The following is a 22,428-nucleotide window of genomic DNA, read 5'->3' on the forward strand; positions in this document are numbered from 1 at the left end:
CTATTATGGAACAAAAGCAGCAGTCAAATCTCGATTTTATTGTAAAATGGAATTCTTCCATTCCAGCCAATCCTCAGTAACATCACTTCTAATACCCTTCTCCATTCAGGGTGTTTGTGCACCCCAACTTCCCACCCCTATGGTAGCACTGAAGTGTTAGTCCCACAGATTTCTTCAGATCAGTGGGGACCTGACAGCAGACACATATCCTCCTGGCACCTTCAGTTCCTCTGGTTCATTTACCTGAAGTGATCAGGAGTAAGTGACCACAGCCAATACCCGGCAGTCTTCTGGTACTTCCTATTCACTGCCAAAGAACACACCCTCAGGTCTCACCCACAACTGAAAAAGAAACAGGACAAAACAACAGAAAAAAACACCACACAGACGTCATCCCTCCATCCTCATATATGTCATGGTTGGCCACAGCACATGGACAGGAACCCTGCCCCAACCAACCACCACAAAAGACGTAACTGATGGGAGGCAACAGCCCAGAGACTGTGGGAATGGAGGAGCCATGAAGAAAAAAGTCCACATGGCTCCTCCAGAGTCCAGCAGAGGCTTCCTTACATCTTCTTGACTTCAAGTAGACCTTTTACCTCACTAACTCATACCATTTCCAGTCTCACAGCCTTTCTTGCATTAATTTTGATTCAAATGTTGATCTTACTGTATTAGTCAGTGGTCACTTTCACTGCTTTCTTCCTGTGCCTTTGGGCACACATGACCATATATGAAAAGTCACTCTTCAACTGCTTACAAACACAGAACCAGGGCGATTCAGACAACTATCTGTTCTGCTTCCACTTAGGAGTCTGGCAAATGAAGTATACAAAAGAAAAAAAATCGGTGCCTAAATTTAAGAATCAAATCCATGTCTAAGCACTTAAGCACTTAAATATGTGGTCTGATTTTTTAAAAAAAATTTGGAATCAAAAAGGTGGCAGCAAGGCCAACTGCGAGCCGATGACTTGGAGAATTCCATGTTGCCTAAATTGCAATTCAGGAATAGGGCCCAAGAGCTCATTTTAAACAAAGTATTTCTATGTAAGCTGCCTAGAACTGGAAGGAATAAATTGGATCATTGATTCCCTCTGAACTGGGAAATCACTGGAATTTTTTTTTAAAGAGCACTATTCATGTTATACAGGCATTCAGAAGATTGAACACGATAGCTGGGCATTGAAAAGACATGAGAAAGGCTGTTCTCGTCCTAAAGACAGATGTTGGAGTGAGGTACCAGGTCCTACTGCCTTGGCACAGAAGGCACAGGTACTCTCAACCTAGAATCAGTCTAAGACACTGCTCCTTGCACTGACCTCAGCCACTCACCAGCCTGTCAGGCTCATATCCATCAAAGTTACTTTTCGTTATGTAGTTAGACAGCCAAAACACTGAACTTTCTTCACAGAGAGCTTTTTCTTTAGCAAACTTCACAGAAAAAAAAGGTCTAAGGAAAACCAGACATAAATCTCTTGCTAGGCTTCTCCATCCAATTCCCTCCCAAAGTGATGGCATCATGTATTGATTTGCTCTCAAAATTGCTCCCAAATGACCACATCTACATCTCTGCTTGACTGAGAAGATGGTTTGGATGTGGAAAAGCCTTGATGTTCCTTGAAACTACCCTGATAATAGGTGTAGCTGTTTGTTTCATATGGCTAATCAGGCTCAGAATTACCTGAATATGGGAGCTTCCCAAGAGAAGTAAATTATCTGCATTAGCAAAGGCTCCTTTCTCAGCCTCAGCAGTGCCTACACTTAGCTAAATCAAAGTTTGCTTAGAAGCTTATTAGAGCTTTTGGCTCCATACAGACATCACATTTCTGGGAAGTTTTGATCAAAAAGCTTGGCATGGCTACAATTACAATATTGTTATAAGTCACTAAATGTTATTGATATGTTTAAAACAGAAATTCTGTGATCATTTTATATACAATTTATCTCAACTGCAGTCAGTAAGACCAAGGTATTTATAGATTTCTCAGTTTTCATCCTCCCTTTGAATCTTTCAAACATATTTCCAGTTTGCTAATAATACCTAAGCAGCCCATACAATAGCCATTCAATTGAAAGAGTAAAGGAGTAACAACATTGATATCAGAATTTAAAGGACACAGCAGCTATTGACTTTTAATAGACCTATTAATAATTTTTCATGGTTTTCATTCTTGATTCTAACTTAGACAAAATAAACTTCAGTAGCTGTCCAGGGAAAGGGATACAGTTCTGCTGGGTAGTTTTCCGACGCTGCTGCTCACCTCGTGATCTATCCACATTTACACGGTTTTCAACGTCTAAACTGAAACAAATATTCTCAGACGGGCAGTGACAGCTTTGAGTGTCGTATCTGTATTTAGTGGAATAAAAAACACAAACCAACTTGTCAGACACACCACTGTGTCAAGCTCAATTACCTAAATAAACAGAGGCAATGGTTAATTTTACTTGCCGCTCACTTTTTTGAAACTGCTTCAGTGTTGATTTTTGCAGTCTCTTCCCGGGAGGATTACATCTGCCTGGTTTAAAGTTTCACTTCCAAACATCATGTCCAAAATCTAAAAGCTTGCTACAGAAAAACTGTATAAATTTGGGAAACGTTCCTTCATTCTTTAGGGAAAATTAGCCTTGATCCTAAGAGGAATCTTATTTAAGCAAGCCCTGTCTGCGGGACAAGCAGTGCTTCTATTGCCAATGCAAACAGGTCGTGACCTGCCATGATGGAAGCCCATCAGGAACTTTTCCCAAGTGAGCAGTCACTCTGAATGTGTCTTTCTCCACTGGTAGCCTTGAGGTAGATGCCTACATACCACCCAAATGGCACAAGGAGCCTTAACATCAACAAGGTCGCATTGCAAGAACCTAAAATACACAGGGATGAGAAGAAAAACATTTTTGCACTGCAATTTCAATTTTTTTTTTCAAATGCAACCTTATACCTCTTATTATTTAGGCAATGCAAAAGTGCAGCGTATTTTGTCACCTTCTACAGGGCAGAGAGCTACTGGACCTCTGCTGACTCACTCAAACTGAAAAGGTGGCTCTTCCTCCCTCCAGTCACCCCTTTTGACCTTGGATAAAGGGCCTCCCATCTGGGAGCGTTACCCATGCTGTTTCACATGCACACAAAAAGGCCCAGTGACAGTGAGACCTAAACTGCAGTCACCACACAACCATGAGCAATAAAGTTTCCATATACTTGCAGGTCGTTCAGCCTCACACATTCTTTGTCAAGCACCCACAAAGGAGCTGAGCAGACTGAATGTTTAGCAGGACAGGTCTGAGATCCTTTCAGTTTGAGGCAAAGGCTTACATGCTGACCCTTAGGTATGCTGAGCAACTGAGTGCACTGAAGCCAAGAATGTGCAAAAACTTCAGAGCCAGCATCAATCCAGAAAGCTGATCCATCTGTACTCCCACCTCCACACCTAGCCCCACAGTGAAACTCAGGGTATCACATTGGCGTGGATCTTCCACAATATTCCAGCTGTGCAGTGACCAAGAGGAGAAAAGTAAAAGAGAGGACAGTCCCTAGTAAAGGCACAAACCTGCAGGCAGACTCATGCCAATGTGTGGCCCTACTGATGGCTGTGCAGCTCGGGTGCTGTGCCAGGTCTCTGAGCAGCTGTACCTGAGCACCTTCTCTGTAGGCTTTGGGCTGTGCCAGTCCAGGCTTTTTTAGGCCTTTTCAGCTGCCATGGTGCCTGCTTACCACAAATGCTCACCTCTGGGATCTCAAGTGCAAATGAATGGCATGCCTTTTGCAACTTGGAGGTGGAAGTCCCTGCTATGACATGTAGGTCGAACAGGCCTGTGTGCTGCCCTCCAGCCTTTCTTCCTTCCTGACAAGCACTGAAAGAATTACACTGCTTTGCACAGAGGATTTCCTCTTCACAGAGCAAAATAAATACAGCTACGAAGTGCGCTGATAAAGGTTTTCCATTTCACATCCAGTAGCTGAAAAACAACTTTACCAGAACTGACTTTGGGGGCTTGGGTTTCTTTCTTCTGGTTTTGTTTTGGGTTTTGTTGTTTGGGGTGCTGTTTTGTTTTGCTGCTTACTTTTAGGAGGCAGGTAGATTAACAATCTGTTTATTTCTGAAAACTAGTCTCTGGGTTGAATCCAACTTCCAGCTGGTGCCTATGAAGAGGATACAAATCTCTAAGGGTCCAGTGTCATTCCAGGGAAGGCTAACTACTAATGTCAAGTGCCTTATTCTTCATATAAACTGAAGTATCTGTAGTTAAGTAACAGTAAGCCCTAAAATTCTGTTAATGCACTGAGCAATGCAAGCACTAAGCAGTATTTTGAGATACATTATGCAGTATTGATTTTCTAGACAAAACCACACTCAAGAACTGTTCTAGTGCTCCTCCACTCTGACACCAACTTGAGGGAGGGTGGGAGTAGTCCTTTCCTGCATACAGGGGTATGTGCACATGGCATAGCACTGTTTCACTGGAAACTGTATGGTTTAGATTTTAAAGGAGTGTTGGTTTTAGAGCTGAATATATAGAAGCTCTTGAGTTACAAGAAGAAGAATTATTATTGCAAACCTGACTGCAGCTACAGTTGGTGTTCTTGGAAGATGAGAGTGCAAGTAACAAGAAGCTAACAAATTTATGCCAGTACGTCAAGTTTAATTTGCTTTCCTTTTCCCCTCCCTTCTAAAGCTGGCTGAAATACAAGTTCCACTGTAAATGCAGTGACTAGCAAACATGGATGCCATTACAAATACAGCACTGCCAAGAGGAAGTCCTCCGTTGACTAATAACAGAGTTTCCAATAGCAACTGCAAGATATTCTGGGCACTGAACTGAAGAGATTTAGGGATATATTCTAAACAAGATGTGCTTTTTGCAGCTACATAATACGAATTGCATAACATTTGGACAAAAGGTTTTTAAGAATTCACCAGTAACTTGTATCACAAAGGAAGAAATGGAGGTTTTGGTGGCTCTTCAATGAACTTTACTTCATCAGGTAACACTAAGCTCTCCCTGTCCAGCCCATTATCAAAGTATGGTTGCAAAAAATAAAGACACAAGTGATTGCCACACGATCTGGCATTGCAAAGGTCCCAGGTTTTGCTGTTGACTGAAACAATATGAAAACAAAGCCTTTTATTTTGGAAAGAGGAGACTGCATGCTTGATAATAATATTTTTGTGTAGCATTTGTCACTGTCAGAGCACAATACAGAACATAATCAAGCTCGTTTATTAATTAAGTAACCCATTCTTTGAAAACCTATTCTTTAATGCAACACAGAGTCAGTGACACATTACAAAACCATTTACCAGAACTGGAAAATTGCTTTTATAAAGATCATATTATATCACAGCTTCCCTTCTCAGCAAGCCCTTTGCTTGTTCAGAGTTCAGGGCATTTCATACAGCTACTTCCCCAAAGACACAGGATTTTAACTTTTTAAAAATCTGAATATGGAAAATACTCTCAATTTCCATAGCCGCAATTCAACAGTTCTATCAGAGAGTGCCCATGCATTTTCATAGGAGTAATTTATTTTACCTTTGAAGTAAACACCAATTTTTCAGAAATATTTGCAAAGTCAACTTGTAAGCTCTACTACATGGAAATTAGGCCAAAATGCAAGCACAAATCAGAGTGCTAAATAGTAATTTGAAAAAAGATACTAAGCAGTAGTGAAAACAAAGAGGCTCTAAGCAGCCGAATGACATGAAATTTGTCATCAAGTCACTGAAAACAAGAAACAGAACAAATTTCCTTACAGAGAAACTGAAATACTGCATACTCAAGTCTGACACTGGTATGTTAAAAGTTGCCTCTGAATCAAACATTATATACAACACATTCCAGCAGCACAGATGACTACTGCACAATAATACTACACTGCTGTTTTCCAGTAACTTGGAGTTAACATGTTATGCACTGGTAATATCTGTCTTCAGTACAACTTCCCATAATTTTTAATTTTAGAATGCAACTAAGTTTTACGAGATGCAGGTAAAACAGGAAAAATACCAATGAGGGCTTACAACTCTAGATGGCACACTCATACAGCCAAAGACTACAACTCTGAAGAGAAATACACAGGCTCACCTATGATATTGCCTTGGTTTTCCACCCAAAACATAAATAATCTAGCTGCAAATACTGTTCTGAGGCCAGTTTGTGAATTATTATTATTAAAGTATCTGCACTGTTTCCCCAAGTTAGAACCGGATGATTTAAAGTAACCCCATGCAGTATTTGCAGTTAAGATTTCCCATACCATTAATTCTCCTGGCATAGCACCCGTCCTGCTCACACTATCATACTCCAACCTACTTTATGAGTAACAGGAGTGAGACCTTACATGTTTCTTAAAAGGCCTAGTCTCATGCAACAACCAGCTCAGTTATACACATTTTCAAGCTTTGAACTCACAGAGGAAGTTTTTGTTGTTACTTTGCTTTTAAGAAGCAGCTCAGCTTTGTTTCATTACCTCAAGTCCAGGATTATAAAAAAGGACATCTTAATCCACACAGCCTTTAACCTAACCACCATCTACATAAGGTAGGCAGTGTAAAATCAGAAAGTCAAATCATCTTGGATAGTGCTAACAGTCATGAAAACAACACTGCAATATTTTTATCAGAATTTGCCGAGGGTATGTGGCTGCTGTTATGCAATCTTACTGAAGTTCCAATAAATGAAATGGTAGCTGGGCAACTGAATTGCCACACTACACATCTGAACAACATCCAGAATGATCAGAACTGCAAAACGGATGAATTAGGGTGTTTGACTAATTAGCTGAGTAAATAAACAAGTGCCTAAAGACAAATGCAGTACAGATTTACAGTGTGCTAGATTCTTCATGCTACTGGTGTAACAAACACTATCCTCCAGTCAGTACAAGGCAGCTGAACAAGCTGTGTCATCTCACCCTTGTGGTGCAGTACCCCTTGGTTCCTGTGGAGAAGCTGAGGCACCTTAGCTCAGGCCACAGCCAAGGGGTGCCCATCCTGCAGGCACAGCACTGGCACAGGACTGGCATGCAGCCTGCAGCCATGTGGGCTGGAAATTCATGATGTGGAACATATGTACAACAAAGGACATAGAGAAGCAATCAAAAAAGTGCATATGCATATACTGATTGGAGAATTACGTGGACATGGAAGTGTTTGCCCACAAAGCCACAGAGAAGAATGTCTTTGGCCATAAGCCAGTACAAGAGCACCTCTGAAGCAAAGCACAGGAGTGAGTTTTCTGCATTTCTACAGTACTGGATATCAAGTTATTAAGAAAACCATTAACATAAACTTTCTTTTCACTAATAAAGTGTATTAATAATCGCTCCTTGCTGTCTTTTCCAGAAAGTGTACATCTGTAGCATGCTTTTACTCTTAAATATGCAAGTAAGACAAAAAGGTCTAACATACATTATTAATCTACATATATAAATTCAGCATTTCCATCTGCAAGCCCAATAAATCACTATACTTTTTTAAATCATTTAACAAGTTTATTTCTACAAATTATGGCTTAGAAGCAGGTACTGTAAATACAAAAATCTGAAGAGACTCATGTGCAGCATGTCATTTCATTATGTTGTCTACGTGGACAAGTTATTAATTTCAGTGGATATTTATCACATTTGTTATAGCAGCAATAAATAGGAATTTTACTTTTCATAAAACGTTATTTTATATAGCACATTAATCAATACAAAATTAACTTTTAACAGCACTAGAGTAACATAGCCCACAGGTCATTACAGGCTGAATATGATACTGGAAAATTTCATACTGGATCTCTGTGCCAAGCTAAGATTGAGTGATTTGCAGAGTCTCCAACATGTCTTCCACTGCCCTCAAAGAGTATTTCGTTTCTTTCTTACTGCGACCTGCAAACTAAACAAGAAAGAAAGGATTGTTGGATTGTTACTTGTCATGTATCAGAAATTCTGTGCATAGATTCTGTGCAAATAACAGTTCTGTATATCAAGTACCAAAAATTAACTCTATTTATGACAAACTTACAAGCACAGTGTCTTTACCATTTCACTAAAATTCAGAACTTTACCAGAACAGAGGCTATATCAGCCTTCTATGAACAAATGAAAAATTGCTTAATAGTTGAACTCATAAATTTCACTAATTTGGTCTGAATTTGAATATTCTGCACTAATATTCCACTTCGAAATTTAACATTTATCCATACAGAGATCCTCCTGCTGTTTAGCTTGCTCTGTAAACTGTAACATAAATACTATTTCAGGTTTATGTTTATGTGATCCTAATTAGATTATATTTATAATCTAATCACAAGACTTAGACCTGTTATTAAAGTCAGTATTTTTTTCTGTCTTTGTTATAACAAGGCAGAGAAAGTTCTACTTATCAAAATCTACTGTAAAATAAACCAGTCATCATATAATTATATTTTATGGCTCAATGTAACTGTGAGTGATGACCTTGGACTTGACTGCAACCTGCTATTACAACAGCAATTTCAGAAAGTGTTTGAAATAGAGTGTCTTGATACGAGAAAAAGATACAGCATAATAAATACTGTGTAGGGCTTTAGATTCCCTAAGACACATGCAGCCAAGTTTGGGAAAGGAAGGAGTAGAAGGATAGGAGACGTTTACCTCAAATGGGTTTTTCTAACTGTAGTGATGATTCTCATCACTCATCAGCCATATCTGACCTAGTGGATTTACTGACTAGGTTGGTCTTCAGTCAATTGAAACTCTCACCCATTTTACATACACCTGTACTAAAAAGTTGTGCATTTGGGGTTGGGAGGGGTGGTAAAGAAATTACAGAAGAAGTGATTATAACTTGCTGCTAGTAAAACAGCCTATTCTCTTCTTACATGTTAACATCTAAATGCTCAATAAATTTTCAATTTGATGTTTTTTATTTCAAATACCACTGGTGCCTTGCATAGTTAGTCCTTGATTTATTACGTGTCCCTTCTATCTTGTAATTAACTTAATTTAGCAAACTCTTCATGACCTATTAAGAGACATTAAGTCATCAAACTCAGGTAATATCATGCTAGCAACAAGCTGCAGGACCTGTTAACCTGCTTTTGACCTCCAGGCCACAATCTAGCACTGGGATTCCCAATCAGCACTGAGGTCTTAAAAAAATAGTTTTGGCACAGTAAATGATAAGCCAATTCAAATTAAATAGTTAGGAGAAAGAAACATTGTTACTGTGACAAGACTTTATAGTTAAGAGACATACTGAAAACACCGTATTTTCATATTTAATATTTCCAGGTGATTAACGGATGTGCCTGAATAAACCGACTCTTCAGGTTTTAAAGTTTTCATAGTGACCTGCAATAATTAACTTCGGAGGAAAATCAAAGATTTTTTAACACATGAGGTGCCGAGGTGAGAGAAGCAACTTTTGCTTAGATCTGACTTACAGACTATCCTGTTTTTGTTCACAGCAAACAGATAGTTGGGGATTTCAAATCCTTTCACAAAAACGAGCAAGTTATTAAAAAAGAACTCAGAATCTTCAACTGAAAAATTGTTTCACATTCAAAGCATTCTGAAAATTCGATAAAAAGCACAGAACCTTACACTGTGGTCAAAAGGCACAGTTGGCAAGACACAGAAAGCATGCAGAGAAAAGCTTCAAAATAAGAAAAATTTTACTTATTTTACTTCTCTTCAGGGACACTGAAAGCAAAACTGACATAAGACATTAGTTTAAAAATGCTACTTGCTAATTTCAAGAGTGTTTGCCTTCATGATACTGACATAAAACCAAACTCTGCGTCATAACAAACAGAAGTACACTTGGAAATGTAATCACTTCAAATTTGCCCTGACGAACAATTATTTTGTCCATTCTGCCATTACACAGCGATTTGACTGACTGAGCTGGAATCCATTTCTTAAAATCATGATATAACTTTCTGTTTCCCAAATGGTTAGTAACAAAATCACCTCTCTGCAAACATAAGTAACATTGTGGATTGCGAACACAGAAGAATTTAGCAATGCACCCAAGAAGCATGTATCTGGAAAATTACTATGAGTGGGATCACATTAAAGATTTCTGTGAGCATGAATCAAACTTGCCTGCCACTGCCGAAAAGCTTCTACCAGAGGACATGCTAAACCAATTATCTAATTGAAGAGCCATATTTTGGTGCCATAGTTTGTTTTGATGTTAAAGTAACTGTGACTCATGTCCTCAGTCAGAACAGACAGAAGTTCCTCGCAAAGTCTGCACAGACAGAATGATCCAGTTCCCCAGTGATAAGGCAAAACTAAGCTTATAGTGCTAAAAATAATAGTACTACTACTAATAGTACTAAACTAATATTTTGAATAACGAGCAGTTCACTAGCTTCTGAAATAAAAGATTTAAATTCAATATTATTTGTTGGGGTTTGGTTGCTTTTTGTTTGAGGTTTTTTTCCCTACTCAGTCCATTAAATTCAAAAGGCCTGGAGAATAATGACCTCTTTTTCAGAGCATGTTAGCAGCCAGGAATTCCAGCTCCATACAGCAGCCCTAGATACAAAATCTTTCTGCCTTCCTACAGGAGTTTGCATTTCTCCTAGATTAGACACAGATGAGAAGTACCAATCAGCATGGATGGTTACATATTCAACATCAAAATAAATATATTAACCAGATGGAGTGTGAAACATCTGTGCTTTGCAGAAAATTATTTAGCTATTCTTCATCAACCATGTTTTCCTGTAAAGATACTGCTGCACAGTCTAACCAGCATTGGCGAAAGAAGGTTTTCTTTTTATAGTTAAAAATTGCTTTCTTTAAATGACAATAAACTAAAAAGTTCCTGATTTTGATAACATGGGATAAAATGTTTCTAAAAATCATGGGAGTTAAAGTAGGCCTTAGTGGCAAGCTAGCTGAAGTAGGCCTCAGTGGCAAGGTAGCTAAAGTAGGCCTTAGTGGCAAGGTAGCTAGAATAGGTCTTAATGAGAGGAGTGATTATTATCTTAGCAGGTCGATGTGTACCTGTGCAAGTACACCTGGGTACCTATCTGTACGTACCCCCCTAAATAACAGATAATTATACCACCATCATGGAAAAGGGGGTTCGAACTCATGCTCGGGTGAAATACAACAATGATGGAAGGGGGACTGAAACTCATGCTTGGGTGAAGCATAACAAGGATGAAAGAGAACTCGAATCATGCTTGGATGAAATCAATAGAACAATAGCAAAGTAATGATTAACATATGACTATACCATGGTTATGTAAGAGAAGAGTATAAAAATGTATCCATCTCAGAACCATGTCGGAGTCAGATTTGGGTCTGTACCCCGACTCCCAGAGCTCTTCAATAAAAGCACCCATATAATCATTCCGTGATTATGTGTTTTCTACGCTAACAATTTCACACAGTAATGTACAGGAAGAATAAAAATCACGTGCCAAAGCAAATTGCCTGAATAACAGAAAAAACTGAAAGAAGGTACCAGTAAAAAATATATCAAGTACACTGCATATAAAGTTTAAAAAAAGCAACTATAACCAGTAATTTGAACAAATAAAGGCAATTTTCCAAAATTACTGAACAGACTGCTGGTAATTCATGTTGAAATCCAAAGTAAAAATGAGGAGATATCTCACTGCAAGACAATTGCTGGAAAGTAACTTTCTGAATTAATAACATCATAATTTTAAAGTCACAATTCATATGACCAGCAGAAAAGTTTCATCTAGCAGTATGAGAAGCTCCAACCAATAAAACAAGCCAATTCCAAACCAAATAAGCTCTTAAGGCTCTTAGTACAGTTTACAGGTGGATAGTGTATGGAAACTGTTGAAGATTTATAGAGTTAATATAAGTAGCTTAAAACCTGGTTAGACATACCCTCCACTAAGGGAGGAATACTGTAAGGGCTTCCCCCTGGCACAAATGACCAAGGTTTCATCCTCAGGTCCAAATGACGATGATTTCCAACCGCTCAGCTTGCTGAGGGAGCAACAAATCAACACTGACTCATAGAGGAAACTGCCACCTACTACATCACCAAACACCATTTGCTGTAGCCATTGGATGCTATAAGTCTGCCACACAGACTGGAGTAGCCAAATGCTTCTGCAGTCATGTAACAAGCTCAGGACAGTTGGGCTGGGGCCTTCTTCCCCAGCTGTAGTCACTACAGCTTCTTGTGGTACTTCTCTGAAGTCAAATCCTTAGCTTAAGCCCCTATGACTCCAGTCACACGTGGTGCTCTTCACTTTATGTCCCAGTCAACAAGAGCAGCTGAAGTATGAAATGTATCACAAAAGTATGAAGTCACAAAGAAGCTACAACACATGTTTTAAATATACATATACATATATGTGTATATATATATATATATACACACACACATACATACATACATATGTATGTTAGTTGTGTAAACATGGTCTGTTCTGATAACCATCAACCAAAAATGCTTAATGTAGGATCCTCCAAAAGAACTCCACAGAAACAGTAATAATAAAAACAAACAAAAAGAACAAAACCAACCAACCAAAAACCCAACAAAACCCCCACACACACAGACCTCTTCCCCCAGCAGCACTACCACTCCCAATAAAAGTCAGAGACATTGTGATGTTAACAGAAAACCCTGTGGAGATAAAAAAAAAACCCCAAGACATGCTTATCTGGCTGAGAGTCAATTAACAACAAACTGTTATAATTAAACATTCATTACATTTAGAACCAGGAGATGCCTATTTCTAGGTCTTCTAGGTCATTCCACAGCCAACACTGGCTTTACATTACCACCCTGATGCTCCCTGAAAGGAGCTGTTTCCCAGAAGTGCTAACAGGTCTCTACTGATGCTTTGAACTTCAGTTGCAATATTTACTTGATAGATGTGCAAATCCACTCTAATCTAAGCAGTTCATTTTATTAAGATGTTAAGCATGGAACACTAGTTTTCACTAAATTTCACACATCTTTTAAAACCTGTTTTGCGGTGTCAATGGTGGATCCACAGTGTATTCTGTTCTTCAAGAGGCTTTTGGGTGTGTTTGGTTGGGGTTTTTATTTTCTTTTTTAATCCTGCAATACTTGAGTTTTCCATTAGCTTTGTGCTTACAGGAATGTCAGATATACTTAAGTCAAAAGAAGTCCTGGTTATTTACAGGACATCAGACAAAGTAGTTAATTCATACACACCTTACCATCATGAGCAGGTAAATGGCTTATTAATGAAAAGCAGAGAGTCATATAAAGAGCAAAAGAGAGAAATAAACTTCAGGCTCACAAGTATAAAATGCTTAATTATGTCCTCAGGGATACAACATTCTTCACTGTAAAGTACAGTCAGACGCTACAGAGCCAACCAGGAGAAATGGAAAATACCTCTAAGTTGGAATATATCAAAAACACGTCAGCCACAAGAAGCTGCACTCTTGGCAAGGAATTGACATACAGTTTGTATTAAGAAAACTGCATTGGCCATAAAAGGAAAATCTAATTTAATTCCATAGTAGAAGGAGCTGGTAAAAAGGCCATTTGGTAGTATTAACTGTGAAACAGTAGTAATAACAGAAAAATTAAATACTGGGTTTCAATATTGATTATCTCAGAGAAAGAAGTGTCACATGTATATAAAGTCTTTGCATTCAATTTCAACATTTTTGATCAAAAAAAAGAGTTCTGGAGAGAACTGCAGAGTATGATATGGATGTTCAGGACTACTTATATATAAACTTTGACTGATGTTTAAGAATAGCTGTAAAAGAGTCAAATAGACAAACTATATTTGGGATGCACAGACAGCAGAGCTAAAACATATTTTCATTCACAGTTACAGAGGCAAATACAAGCTTATAATACAACAGCAAATATAAAAGTTTACAGATTGCTTTTCAAATAGTTGAAAAGACTCCTAAGGACTTCAGGCTTTGACTGTGGTCTACAAAGTCTACATTTTCACACATCAACCATCATTTTTCTACACAAACCCACCTTCAGTCACAATTATTACTAAGGCGATTATTAGAAACACCATTAAATATGATTTTGAAAGATCAGAGTAAACTGCAGGAAAATAAAATTTTAGAATTTTCATTTGTTTCCTAGTAGAACAGAAGTGAATAACAAAGTCACTCCAAGAATTAAGACATATCAAGTTTTATTAAAATATCTGTAGAACTAAGTCTTGGAGGTCAACATTACACTACTGTACATTCAGTTATTGTTAGTAGAAAAAAATCTGAATCTGTTCAAAGCCATTAAGTATGTTAATTAATAAATATAAAATATCAACCTTATCTTAATTAAAGACTTCCAGGATATCAAATAGAAGTAGAATGCAGAAAGCCAAGCAAATTACGCTGATTTACATGTCACATCTAACGTGCTGAACAGCAGCTGACAAAACTGCAAGAAAGAACCATGGAGCCTGTTAAGAATAACATAAAGCAATGATGAACTAACCTGGTATGCTCTGTTTATTTGGTTAGCTGCCCAGCTGGCATATTTCATATTATCTTTTTTCATTTTTGCACTTGCTTTTGGATTGGAAGCAATATGGCTGGCAGACTAGGAATACAATAAAATAAGAACAAAAATCAGTGTAACTATAAAATTTATATGCAAGAAATAGAAACTGAGAACATTCAGCACCTTTGCAGTCAGAGCCCCACACACAAAAAACCAAAAACAGTTAACTGGAAAAAAGTATCCAGATAAGAAATAGCTAAGTGTTTTCAACAATTGTTTCTTCTAATTAAAGCCATGCTAGACATTAGTTGTGTATCAAGGCATGAACCAAACCCAGACAAGATCAGCTAATCCAACTTGCTTTCCCTCAAGTGAGACTTATGAATTACTTTTCCCCATTCAATTTGTTACCAGAGACAAGAAAAAATACATCACTTGTGTTTCCAAACTGCCATTAAAAACATGACATTTTCCCCTGCGGCATCAGAAGACACATTTTAAAATCAGGTAAGACTACATAAACTGTCCCTATTTTCACCTAAAAGAATAAAAAAATGTTACTTAAGAACCAAACTCATCTCAGAGATCTTTTCACTTATGTACATAGATCCACCATGCAAATAATCACTGCTACTGTGCTGGTATTTTTCAGTAGTTCATCATCCTGTAGAGAGGAGTACGACTTTAAATCCTTTTTTAAGAAGTTACCTTCATGTGCCAACAATTATAATTCTTTGGAAAACACAGGCAAGACTTAGAGTTTAAGAGCACTCCAAGCAAGGAGTATTTACTGGCACAAAACTGTCCATAGTCAATATTTTAGAACAGTGTTAACTGAGCTATTAAGTTAAACCAACAGGAAAAAAAACCCCAAACATCAAATGGTAAAGGATAATATACATGCATAAACATATTTGAAATGATAACATAGAAAATATATACTCATACTTACCATGTAAAGTCCAAATAGAGCTCTCATATTTCTGTTGTTAAGCTTCAGTGCTTGTGCAAAATACTTTCTGGATAGCTCAAGGTTTTCAAGCCCCCCTTGAGTGTATTTAACCTGTAAAAATGATAAGCTCCTGAAACTTGCATGTCATTCATACCTCAGGCAGTCATTCTGCAAAGGTATTATGAAAATTCACTTCAGGTTTGTTTCATATGGTATTTCAAATCAGTAAGTCCTACAAAAGGCCAAATACTGGCTTGGGAGAAATCTGGGATCATCTCAATATACAAATTTTAATATATTTAACTATATGAGAAAAAAAGGCAGTATTAATTTAATTAATTCATTGCTGCAAGAATAAAAAGTTATTATTTTGCACCTATGAATACTTAAAATCTCAGGATAGTCTCTTATGAAAAGTAGCACAAACTTTAAAGGTAAATTCTGACTACCAGAAATCCATATTGACTCTGTGTTCCCTCAGCATGCATGACACCAGTCCATAAAACAATAAAGTGCCTTTCATTATGTATTCAACTGAGAAACAGCACATGAGGTTTAGAGGATTACTCCGTTGTTTCTCTTTTCATTTTGCCAGTTGCCATGATGATCAACAAAAAGAGGGATAAACACTAGAAGACATGCTTCACAGTCTTTCTACCAGAAAGCTATTCAGACTTTCAAGATTTAATGTTAACCCATATTTAACCACATTAATTAAACAAAATAAACCCATTCTAAGCATTTAACAGCATAATTTAGGGGGAAAAATAGATAATCTGCAAAAAAACCCACGGCAAACAGCTAAAACCTTGAGCTAAAACTTCTAAGCCCCTCTCTTCCACCAGTGCTCCTTCAGGCAAAATTTTGTACGTAGGTTCCAAGATCTGACTGCACAGTAACATAATCATAACCTCCTAGGCAGCATCGCTGTAGAAAAGTTTAACTTCTCATACACTTAATTTGAAAAGTACATAAATACTTCAACAAGAAGTGTTCATTTAAAGCTAATTTTTATCTTCATTTATTTCTGCCCTAACTCTCATATTTAGTTTAGTCACACTGAGTGGGAAAACACAGTTTTGTTAACATGTTCAGTTCTATGGGAAGTTAACATTCTCTGTGTACGCTCTTAAATCTCCTAGGGAAAAACTGAAGAAACCATTTTCACCACTTCAGTAACATAAAAACAGAAAATGTGTTCAAACATAATTGATTTTTTGGAAAATACCTACTTCAGCATATTGCTGACAATATAAGTGGTTGTGTGGATTAGTCATCATAAGCTCCTCTAAGCAGAAGGCTGCCTTTGCATAGCTGAGGAATATAAAAACAGCAACAAAATGAAACAAGAGTATACAGCTCTTTGCTTCAGTTTTTTACAGCACAATAAAAGTCTTACATTTCCCCCCATAAAATCACACGATTCACAATTAATAAAAATGTTTCCTTTTTAAATGATGTTGGAACCAAGTTACTATTCTTACATTATAGGCAGTGAAAAATATACAAACTCTAATATCTAGGTATATATGGAACAGCCCATGGAAAGCATTTAATATACTAATCTCTTATTAATAAGTGCATTTCTTATCGACAAGAATGATGAGTAGAAACAGGCATTAAGCACTATAAGACACTGAACTGAGACTACAATATAATATACCTTTATTCTGCAAGAAAATTCAACTGCCTGAGGATTCACAAAACAAGCTACAAACCAGAGCATTTACACTGTCAGTAAAGTTTACCTGCCAACAATCAGCACAGACGTGAGATTCAAAAAAACATACCAGAAACATTCTAAAAACCAAACAGTTCAAATCTCTGTATAAAAATAGCATCAGACCAGCCCAAGTGGGCAAAAACTTATCACTTGAAAAGGCTCATCCTTGGGGGTGTTTTTAATTAAAGCTTCCAGAAAGAATTAAGAGTCAAGCACAAAATATAGGTTTATTTATTTGCAAGAATCTTAGCTTCATAATCTTTCCACTAATAGAATTTTGTGCAGAATTTGCATTGCCTACAGACATGCGATAGCACTATTGCACAGTTTACAAGATAGGATTCCAAAGTTGAGAGACATGATGTTTATAATGACAGTGTGGGTAGATATTTAATATTGCAGTAAAAGCAATTTAGCAATTACGAGACAATATTAAACCATGTAGTCTGTAAAGTCTTGTATCTTAAAATAAATATATTGTGGTTTTCTCCTGTGCACATTATGATAGTTGTGTATCTGTTTCAATTATTAATTTGGATATAAAAGGATAGCAACCTCTTTCTCCAAAAGCAGAAGCCACAGTGCTCATTGCAGAACAGTGCAGAACACAGGACTATATAAACCCTGCACACCTATGTGTGTTTATGAACATGCAAGGGCATGGTGATTTCACAAGCCAGACTAAATTTGTGACCCTGATAAAACAAATAAGCTGATGAATTCTTACTTTATTTAAAAATTAACTTTTAGTTGCTTTTTAGCCAAGAGCCCAATTTTTTTCCCATTTAATCATCAAAATAATAATGACGCTCATAGAAGTACCACTAGTGAGCACAGCCAATTATTTCAATGAACTGAAGAAATTTCTACATATTATTTTTTATTAGAATTACAGACCAAGACAAATACAATCAAAAGTAATTTCTTTTTCTGGTTTTATTGCACAATTTTGTAATAAAGATTATAGCAAAAAAACCCAAACCCAGTAATGGAATACGTATGTTTGCACCACTCCATCATTCATTTTTGTACTGACAGATTTGACAAGCTTAAATATCTTACTCGCCACTTTTTAACAGCTATTTTCTTGGAAAAGTGGCTGGTAAATTTCCCCAAACAAATGGAAATCTGGATATCAAAAGTCTAGATTGTTCCTTAGGTCAGCATTTAAAAGAGATTAATAATTATTTTGAGAATTGGGTGGAAGAAGAGGTGATGGGGGAACAATTTTTAATCACAGTGAGAATGGCTATTTCTTCCTTGACAATTTGATTCTTTTACTGCCCTCTGGAAAGGAAGGAAGGAAACAATGTGATATAATTCAGGCTGGGCTGAAGAACTAAAGAAGGGGGGTGGAAAAAAAGATACGCCTTTGGGTGGAGGTTAGAATTAATGCTGTGATATTAGAAAACTTGCACTAAGGCTTTGAGCTAATCCTCTCACACTGGGATTTCCTCCTGTCACTACAGCAATAAAAAAAGCTAACAAAAACATTAAATATTCAATAAGCAAGTTACTACAGCATTCAGCATTCTTCATTGCATTGGGTTTTGTACCCAGGCGACCAGATGCCTCTAAATCCAGATCCATGTTTTGTTTTGGCTTGGTTTTTTTTAAAAGGTTACTAAAAGTTCTTGGAGAGGTAGGCTAAAAGAAAATCAAAATATTGGTTGCCATGATCAATTGATTTTAGAAGCAAAGAATTTAATATCTGTAACAAGTAAAATGCATCACTTGACTGAAAAATGATGGGAAATAAGTGTTATTCCCTGCTACACTCAAACCACTTCTTTTAAAATATCAGATTCTTAAAAATGACTGAAAAATAGTGGTAATTAATTAAACTGTTTCTGTTTTAAAAGCAAATGCCTTCTTAAAGTATTTGGTAGTCAAATAAGGTTGGTAATTATTTCTTGCTGATACCTGTTCTATTGGAAATAAGAAAGCATACTTTGTAACACTAGCCCTTCAAATAAAGCACTGAAGTTTTTGACTTACACAGAGTGGGTTTCAAATTAGCAGTTTTTATGTAGACTTAGCAAACAACTTACTCATGTTCATTGATGTAAAGTTCTGCAAGTTCATGCCAAGCTTCTTGGTCTCCAACAAATCTGTATAGAGAAGACAGGAGAGGAAAAAAGGAAAAAGACAAAGAATGTGCAAGGGATTCTGTAAACGACCAGCGTGGAAGCAAAAGCGTAAATTAAATGCAAATTCCATTTTAATTAAAAAGATTTATCAGAATAGCAAAACACAATCCGTATTCTTGTAAGACACTCACTGTTCCAGATACTCATTCAGCTCTCGGATGGCCTCGAGATTTTTCCCCTGGGCTTTTCGAATGGCAATCTTACGCTTTCTTGCTGCCTATGGGTTGACATTAATAAAGGATTAGGCCTTATAATTCCCTGGGTTTTTGTAAAGAAAGCAATTTGACTGTGCAAATTATTATCTCAATACCAGTGGAATTCCACTGCAGAGCAACTGCTAGGTTGAAGTTTATAAACATACCCTATGACTTCCCACTGAGAGATTGAAAACCTCTTCTTACAATCACATTACGTATGCTTTTCTTTGGAGGCACAAACTGTATGCATTATTTCATTCAAATAAATGACTGTCCAGATTCTGATAATTACAAAACAGCAGGGGATGCTAATCTTCAGCTATTCCAAAGACCCCCACCTTGTCATTCACAAGGTTCATGACTACAGAGGAGAAATGGTGACCGAGTCTTAGAGACTCCCACAGACGCATCTTAGTTGCCACTGTATAAATATGGCTTTCAGCCATTAAAAAATATTCTCGTTAGAGTGCTGAATGCCATTTTTAATTAATGTCAAATACACACCAATTTCATAAACAAGTCTCTCGTCATTCCCAGAGCACACAGTAAGCTCTGCAATGCAAAGGGAATACAAAATAGCCATTTCAATGGTAAAACCGAGCAGGTCTTTGATATGTGGCTGGAAAACGTATTTCAGCATAAACAATATAAAAACAAGTGGTAAGAACTATAATGTATTTGAATTTTGAAGTCCATAGAAGTATTTATAGACCACCAGGACAAAAGATACAGAATAATGAACTATTAAAATTCTGTGTACTTCAATGCAATATTCCAGCTTTTGAAGGACGCTGGTTATAATTCTCTAAAAGCAGTTTTCAGGCCTCTAGGAGTTGTGAATCAAGACACACTTGAGGTGTAATTCAAAACAACGCATATATTCCCAGTTTGAGGCAAACAACGCTACACCTCAGCCAGCCTGAAAGTCATCAGATCAGGAATCTGACAGAATGAAAGCAGAAACTGACAGAATGAAAGCAGAATTCCAGCACAACATGCCTCAAAGAACGAACACCATCAGCATCGTGCCTTGCATATAACCCCTGTTCTCCTGGGTGATCACGACTGCTGTAGTCAGGCAGGAGATGACAGACAGTGTGGTGTGCGTGACAAGTCTCCATGCAGACACACTCTTGTATGCCATTTCTCCATGAGATAGTATTAACGAAAGAGCAGCACACACTTTTCTGGTAACTAAGTCCCAGTGCTTATTCCCTTCATAGTTCTTATCCTATTTCATATCTTATAAAGAGATTATACAGCTGGGTATCACCTTACAGAAGCCCTGAGAGCACAGCAACAGAAAACTCAACAGAATCTTAAATGATTTTAATCCTTCAAAGTAAGATAGCTCTGAAATTAATTTCTTCATGATGTATCCTCTTAAGTTCACAGTCACATACACCCTGAAAGAGTTTTTGTCTTTTTGCAGTACTTTAAACATAACTACTCTCTTAAATAATTTCTTATCCTTTGATCATTGTTTGAACAAATCAACTGATTCTGAAAGAGGAGAGTGTAGCATTTAAATAAACTAGTTCAATCACCAAAATAGCACAGCTAGAAATGCTTTTAACACTAACTCCAGGTTTATTCTTTCCTGTGAGTTCATCCTTTTTACTTCCCCCATTCAATGAAAATTCACTGAAAACAACTCAAGTGAGAAAAAACAATTTCATTCTTCTGCTTAAATGTAAGGCACAGGCAGAGAGAAGACTCATCAGAACAACCAGGGACAAATCAGGAGACAGGCAGTGTGCTGGCTTTACCCACAGTCGTCTCCACTGCTTCTTTGTCAAACTGCAACCCGTGAAGTTACATACATTACTGTGCTTTTACTAGGAGACATTTGGCTAAAAGTTGTAACTGGAAATTTTAACTGCTGACACATTTATCACTCTAACAGTTACATACACTGTTTTTTTTCTTTTTTTAAAAAAAATAATTAGATAACAGCATATTAAACTTTCCTTTTAATACAAAAAGAATAATCCCACATTATTCTTTAGTACTGCTATTACTAAACCAAACCACAAAACAAGAACAAAAATCCAAACCAACCAAAATCATAGTCCTTTATCACATTTTAAGAAGAGGTCTCAAAGCACTTCATAAGGCAGGTCACCCTCTTGCTGTGATGGGAAGACCAGGGCAGTGCTAACTCTCTACCCAAGACTGATACTACCTACACACACAGCCCAGTGACTTGCACACTGAGCCTGAAGCATGAAACAAGGGAAAGTGGAGACCCCAGTATGCACAGCCAAAGGAGGGCATCATGGAGCCACAGCTTCTGAAGAGAGAAGTTTTGCAGGTAACAGACTACTGACTGTAGCTCTTGGATTAACTTTCAAAATTTAAAGAAAAAACAGTCAAGAGACTGATCAAAAGTAAACTCTTGAGAATTATTAAATATATAAAATCGAGCGATGCATATGACATAAGTTGTCATTTGCAATGGCAAACAGAACAGTCTACATAAGCCACTCTCCTCTTTGTTTCTAATGCAACTCCTTCAACCGCATGCAGGTCAGTCCTCCAAAAGAGTCTGGAAACAGATTTTTCTCCACGGCTGCTTTATTTCCTAACCACAGCACTCCCAAGTAACATAAATCACTGGGGCCTCCAGACAATAATTTATGAAAAGCTACAACTATTTCTAGTCACAAATATAAACTGATGTTTACCTATAATAAGTATGTCACCTTTTGCAATCAAACAATAAGGACAAAAGGATTAGACATCATTAAAATGTCCTGGTGGTAGTACCTGGGAGTTAGATGAATTACGTATACATATTGACAGAATTTTCCAGCTTCTAAACTGCACCAAATCCCATGACATTTCTTCAAAATTACCATTTTTGTTTCTTATTTGAGGAAAAAAGTATTTAAAACTTCCTTTTTTTTTTAATCCACCTTCCTTATCACCAAAAATAAAGCAGCATTTGGGCTTGAAATCTGCACTCTTT

The 22,428-nt window shown here is 37.2% G+C and overlaps 1 protein-coding gene across 1 annotated transcript in view; it reads right to left on the reverse strand.

The window, feature by feature from the left end:
* Positions 1-7,480: 7,480 nt before the first annotated feature.
* EMC2 (ER membrane protein complex subunit 2) overlaps positions 7,481-22,428 on the reverse strand; it is a gene marked incomplete at its 5' end in the record, with an annotated part of 29,100 nt that continues 14,152 nt past the window's right edge. Inside the window, 6 exons of the mRNA XM_009082316.1 lie at positions 7,481-7,883; positions 14,430-14,534; positions 15,388-15,498; positions 16,620-16,701; positions 19,162-19,221; positions 19,392-19,477. Coding sequence (XP_009080564.1) covers positions 7,797-7,883; positions 14,430-14,534; positions 15,388-15,498; positions 16,620-16,701; positions 19,162-19,221; positions 19,392-19,477 — 531 coding nt within the window. The remainder of the gene's footprint in view (positions 7,884-14,429; positions 14,535-15,387; positions 15,499-16,619; positions 16,702-19,161; positions 19,222-19,391; positions 19,478-22,428) is intronic.

Source organism: Acanthisitta chloris, unplaced genomic scaffold (genome assembly GCF_000695815.1).
Source record: "Acanthisitta chloris isolate BGI_N310 unplaced genomic scaffold, ASM69581v1 scaffold45709, whole genome shotgun sequence".
Classification (NCBI taxonomy): Eukaryota; Metazoa; Chordata; class Aves; order Passeriformes; family Acanthisittidae; genus Acanthisitta; species Acanthisitta chloris.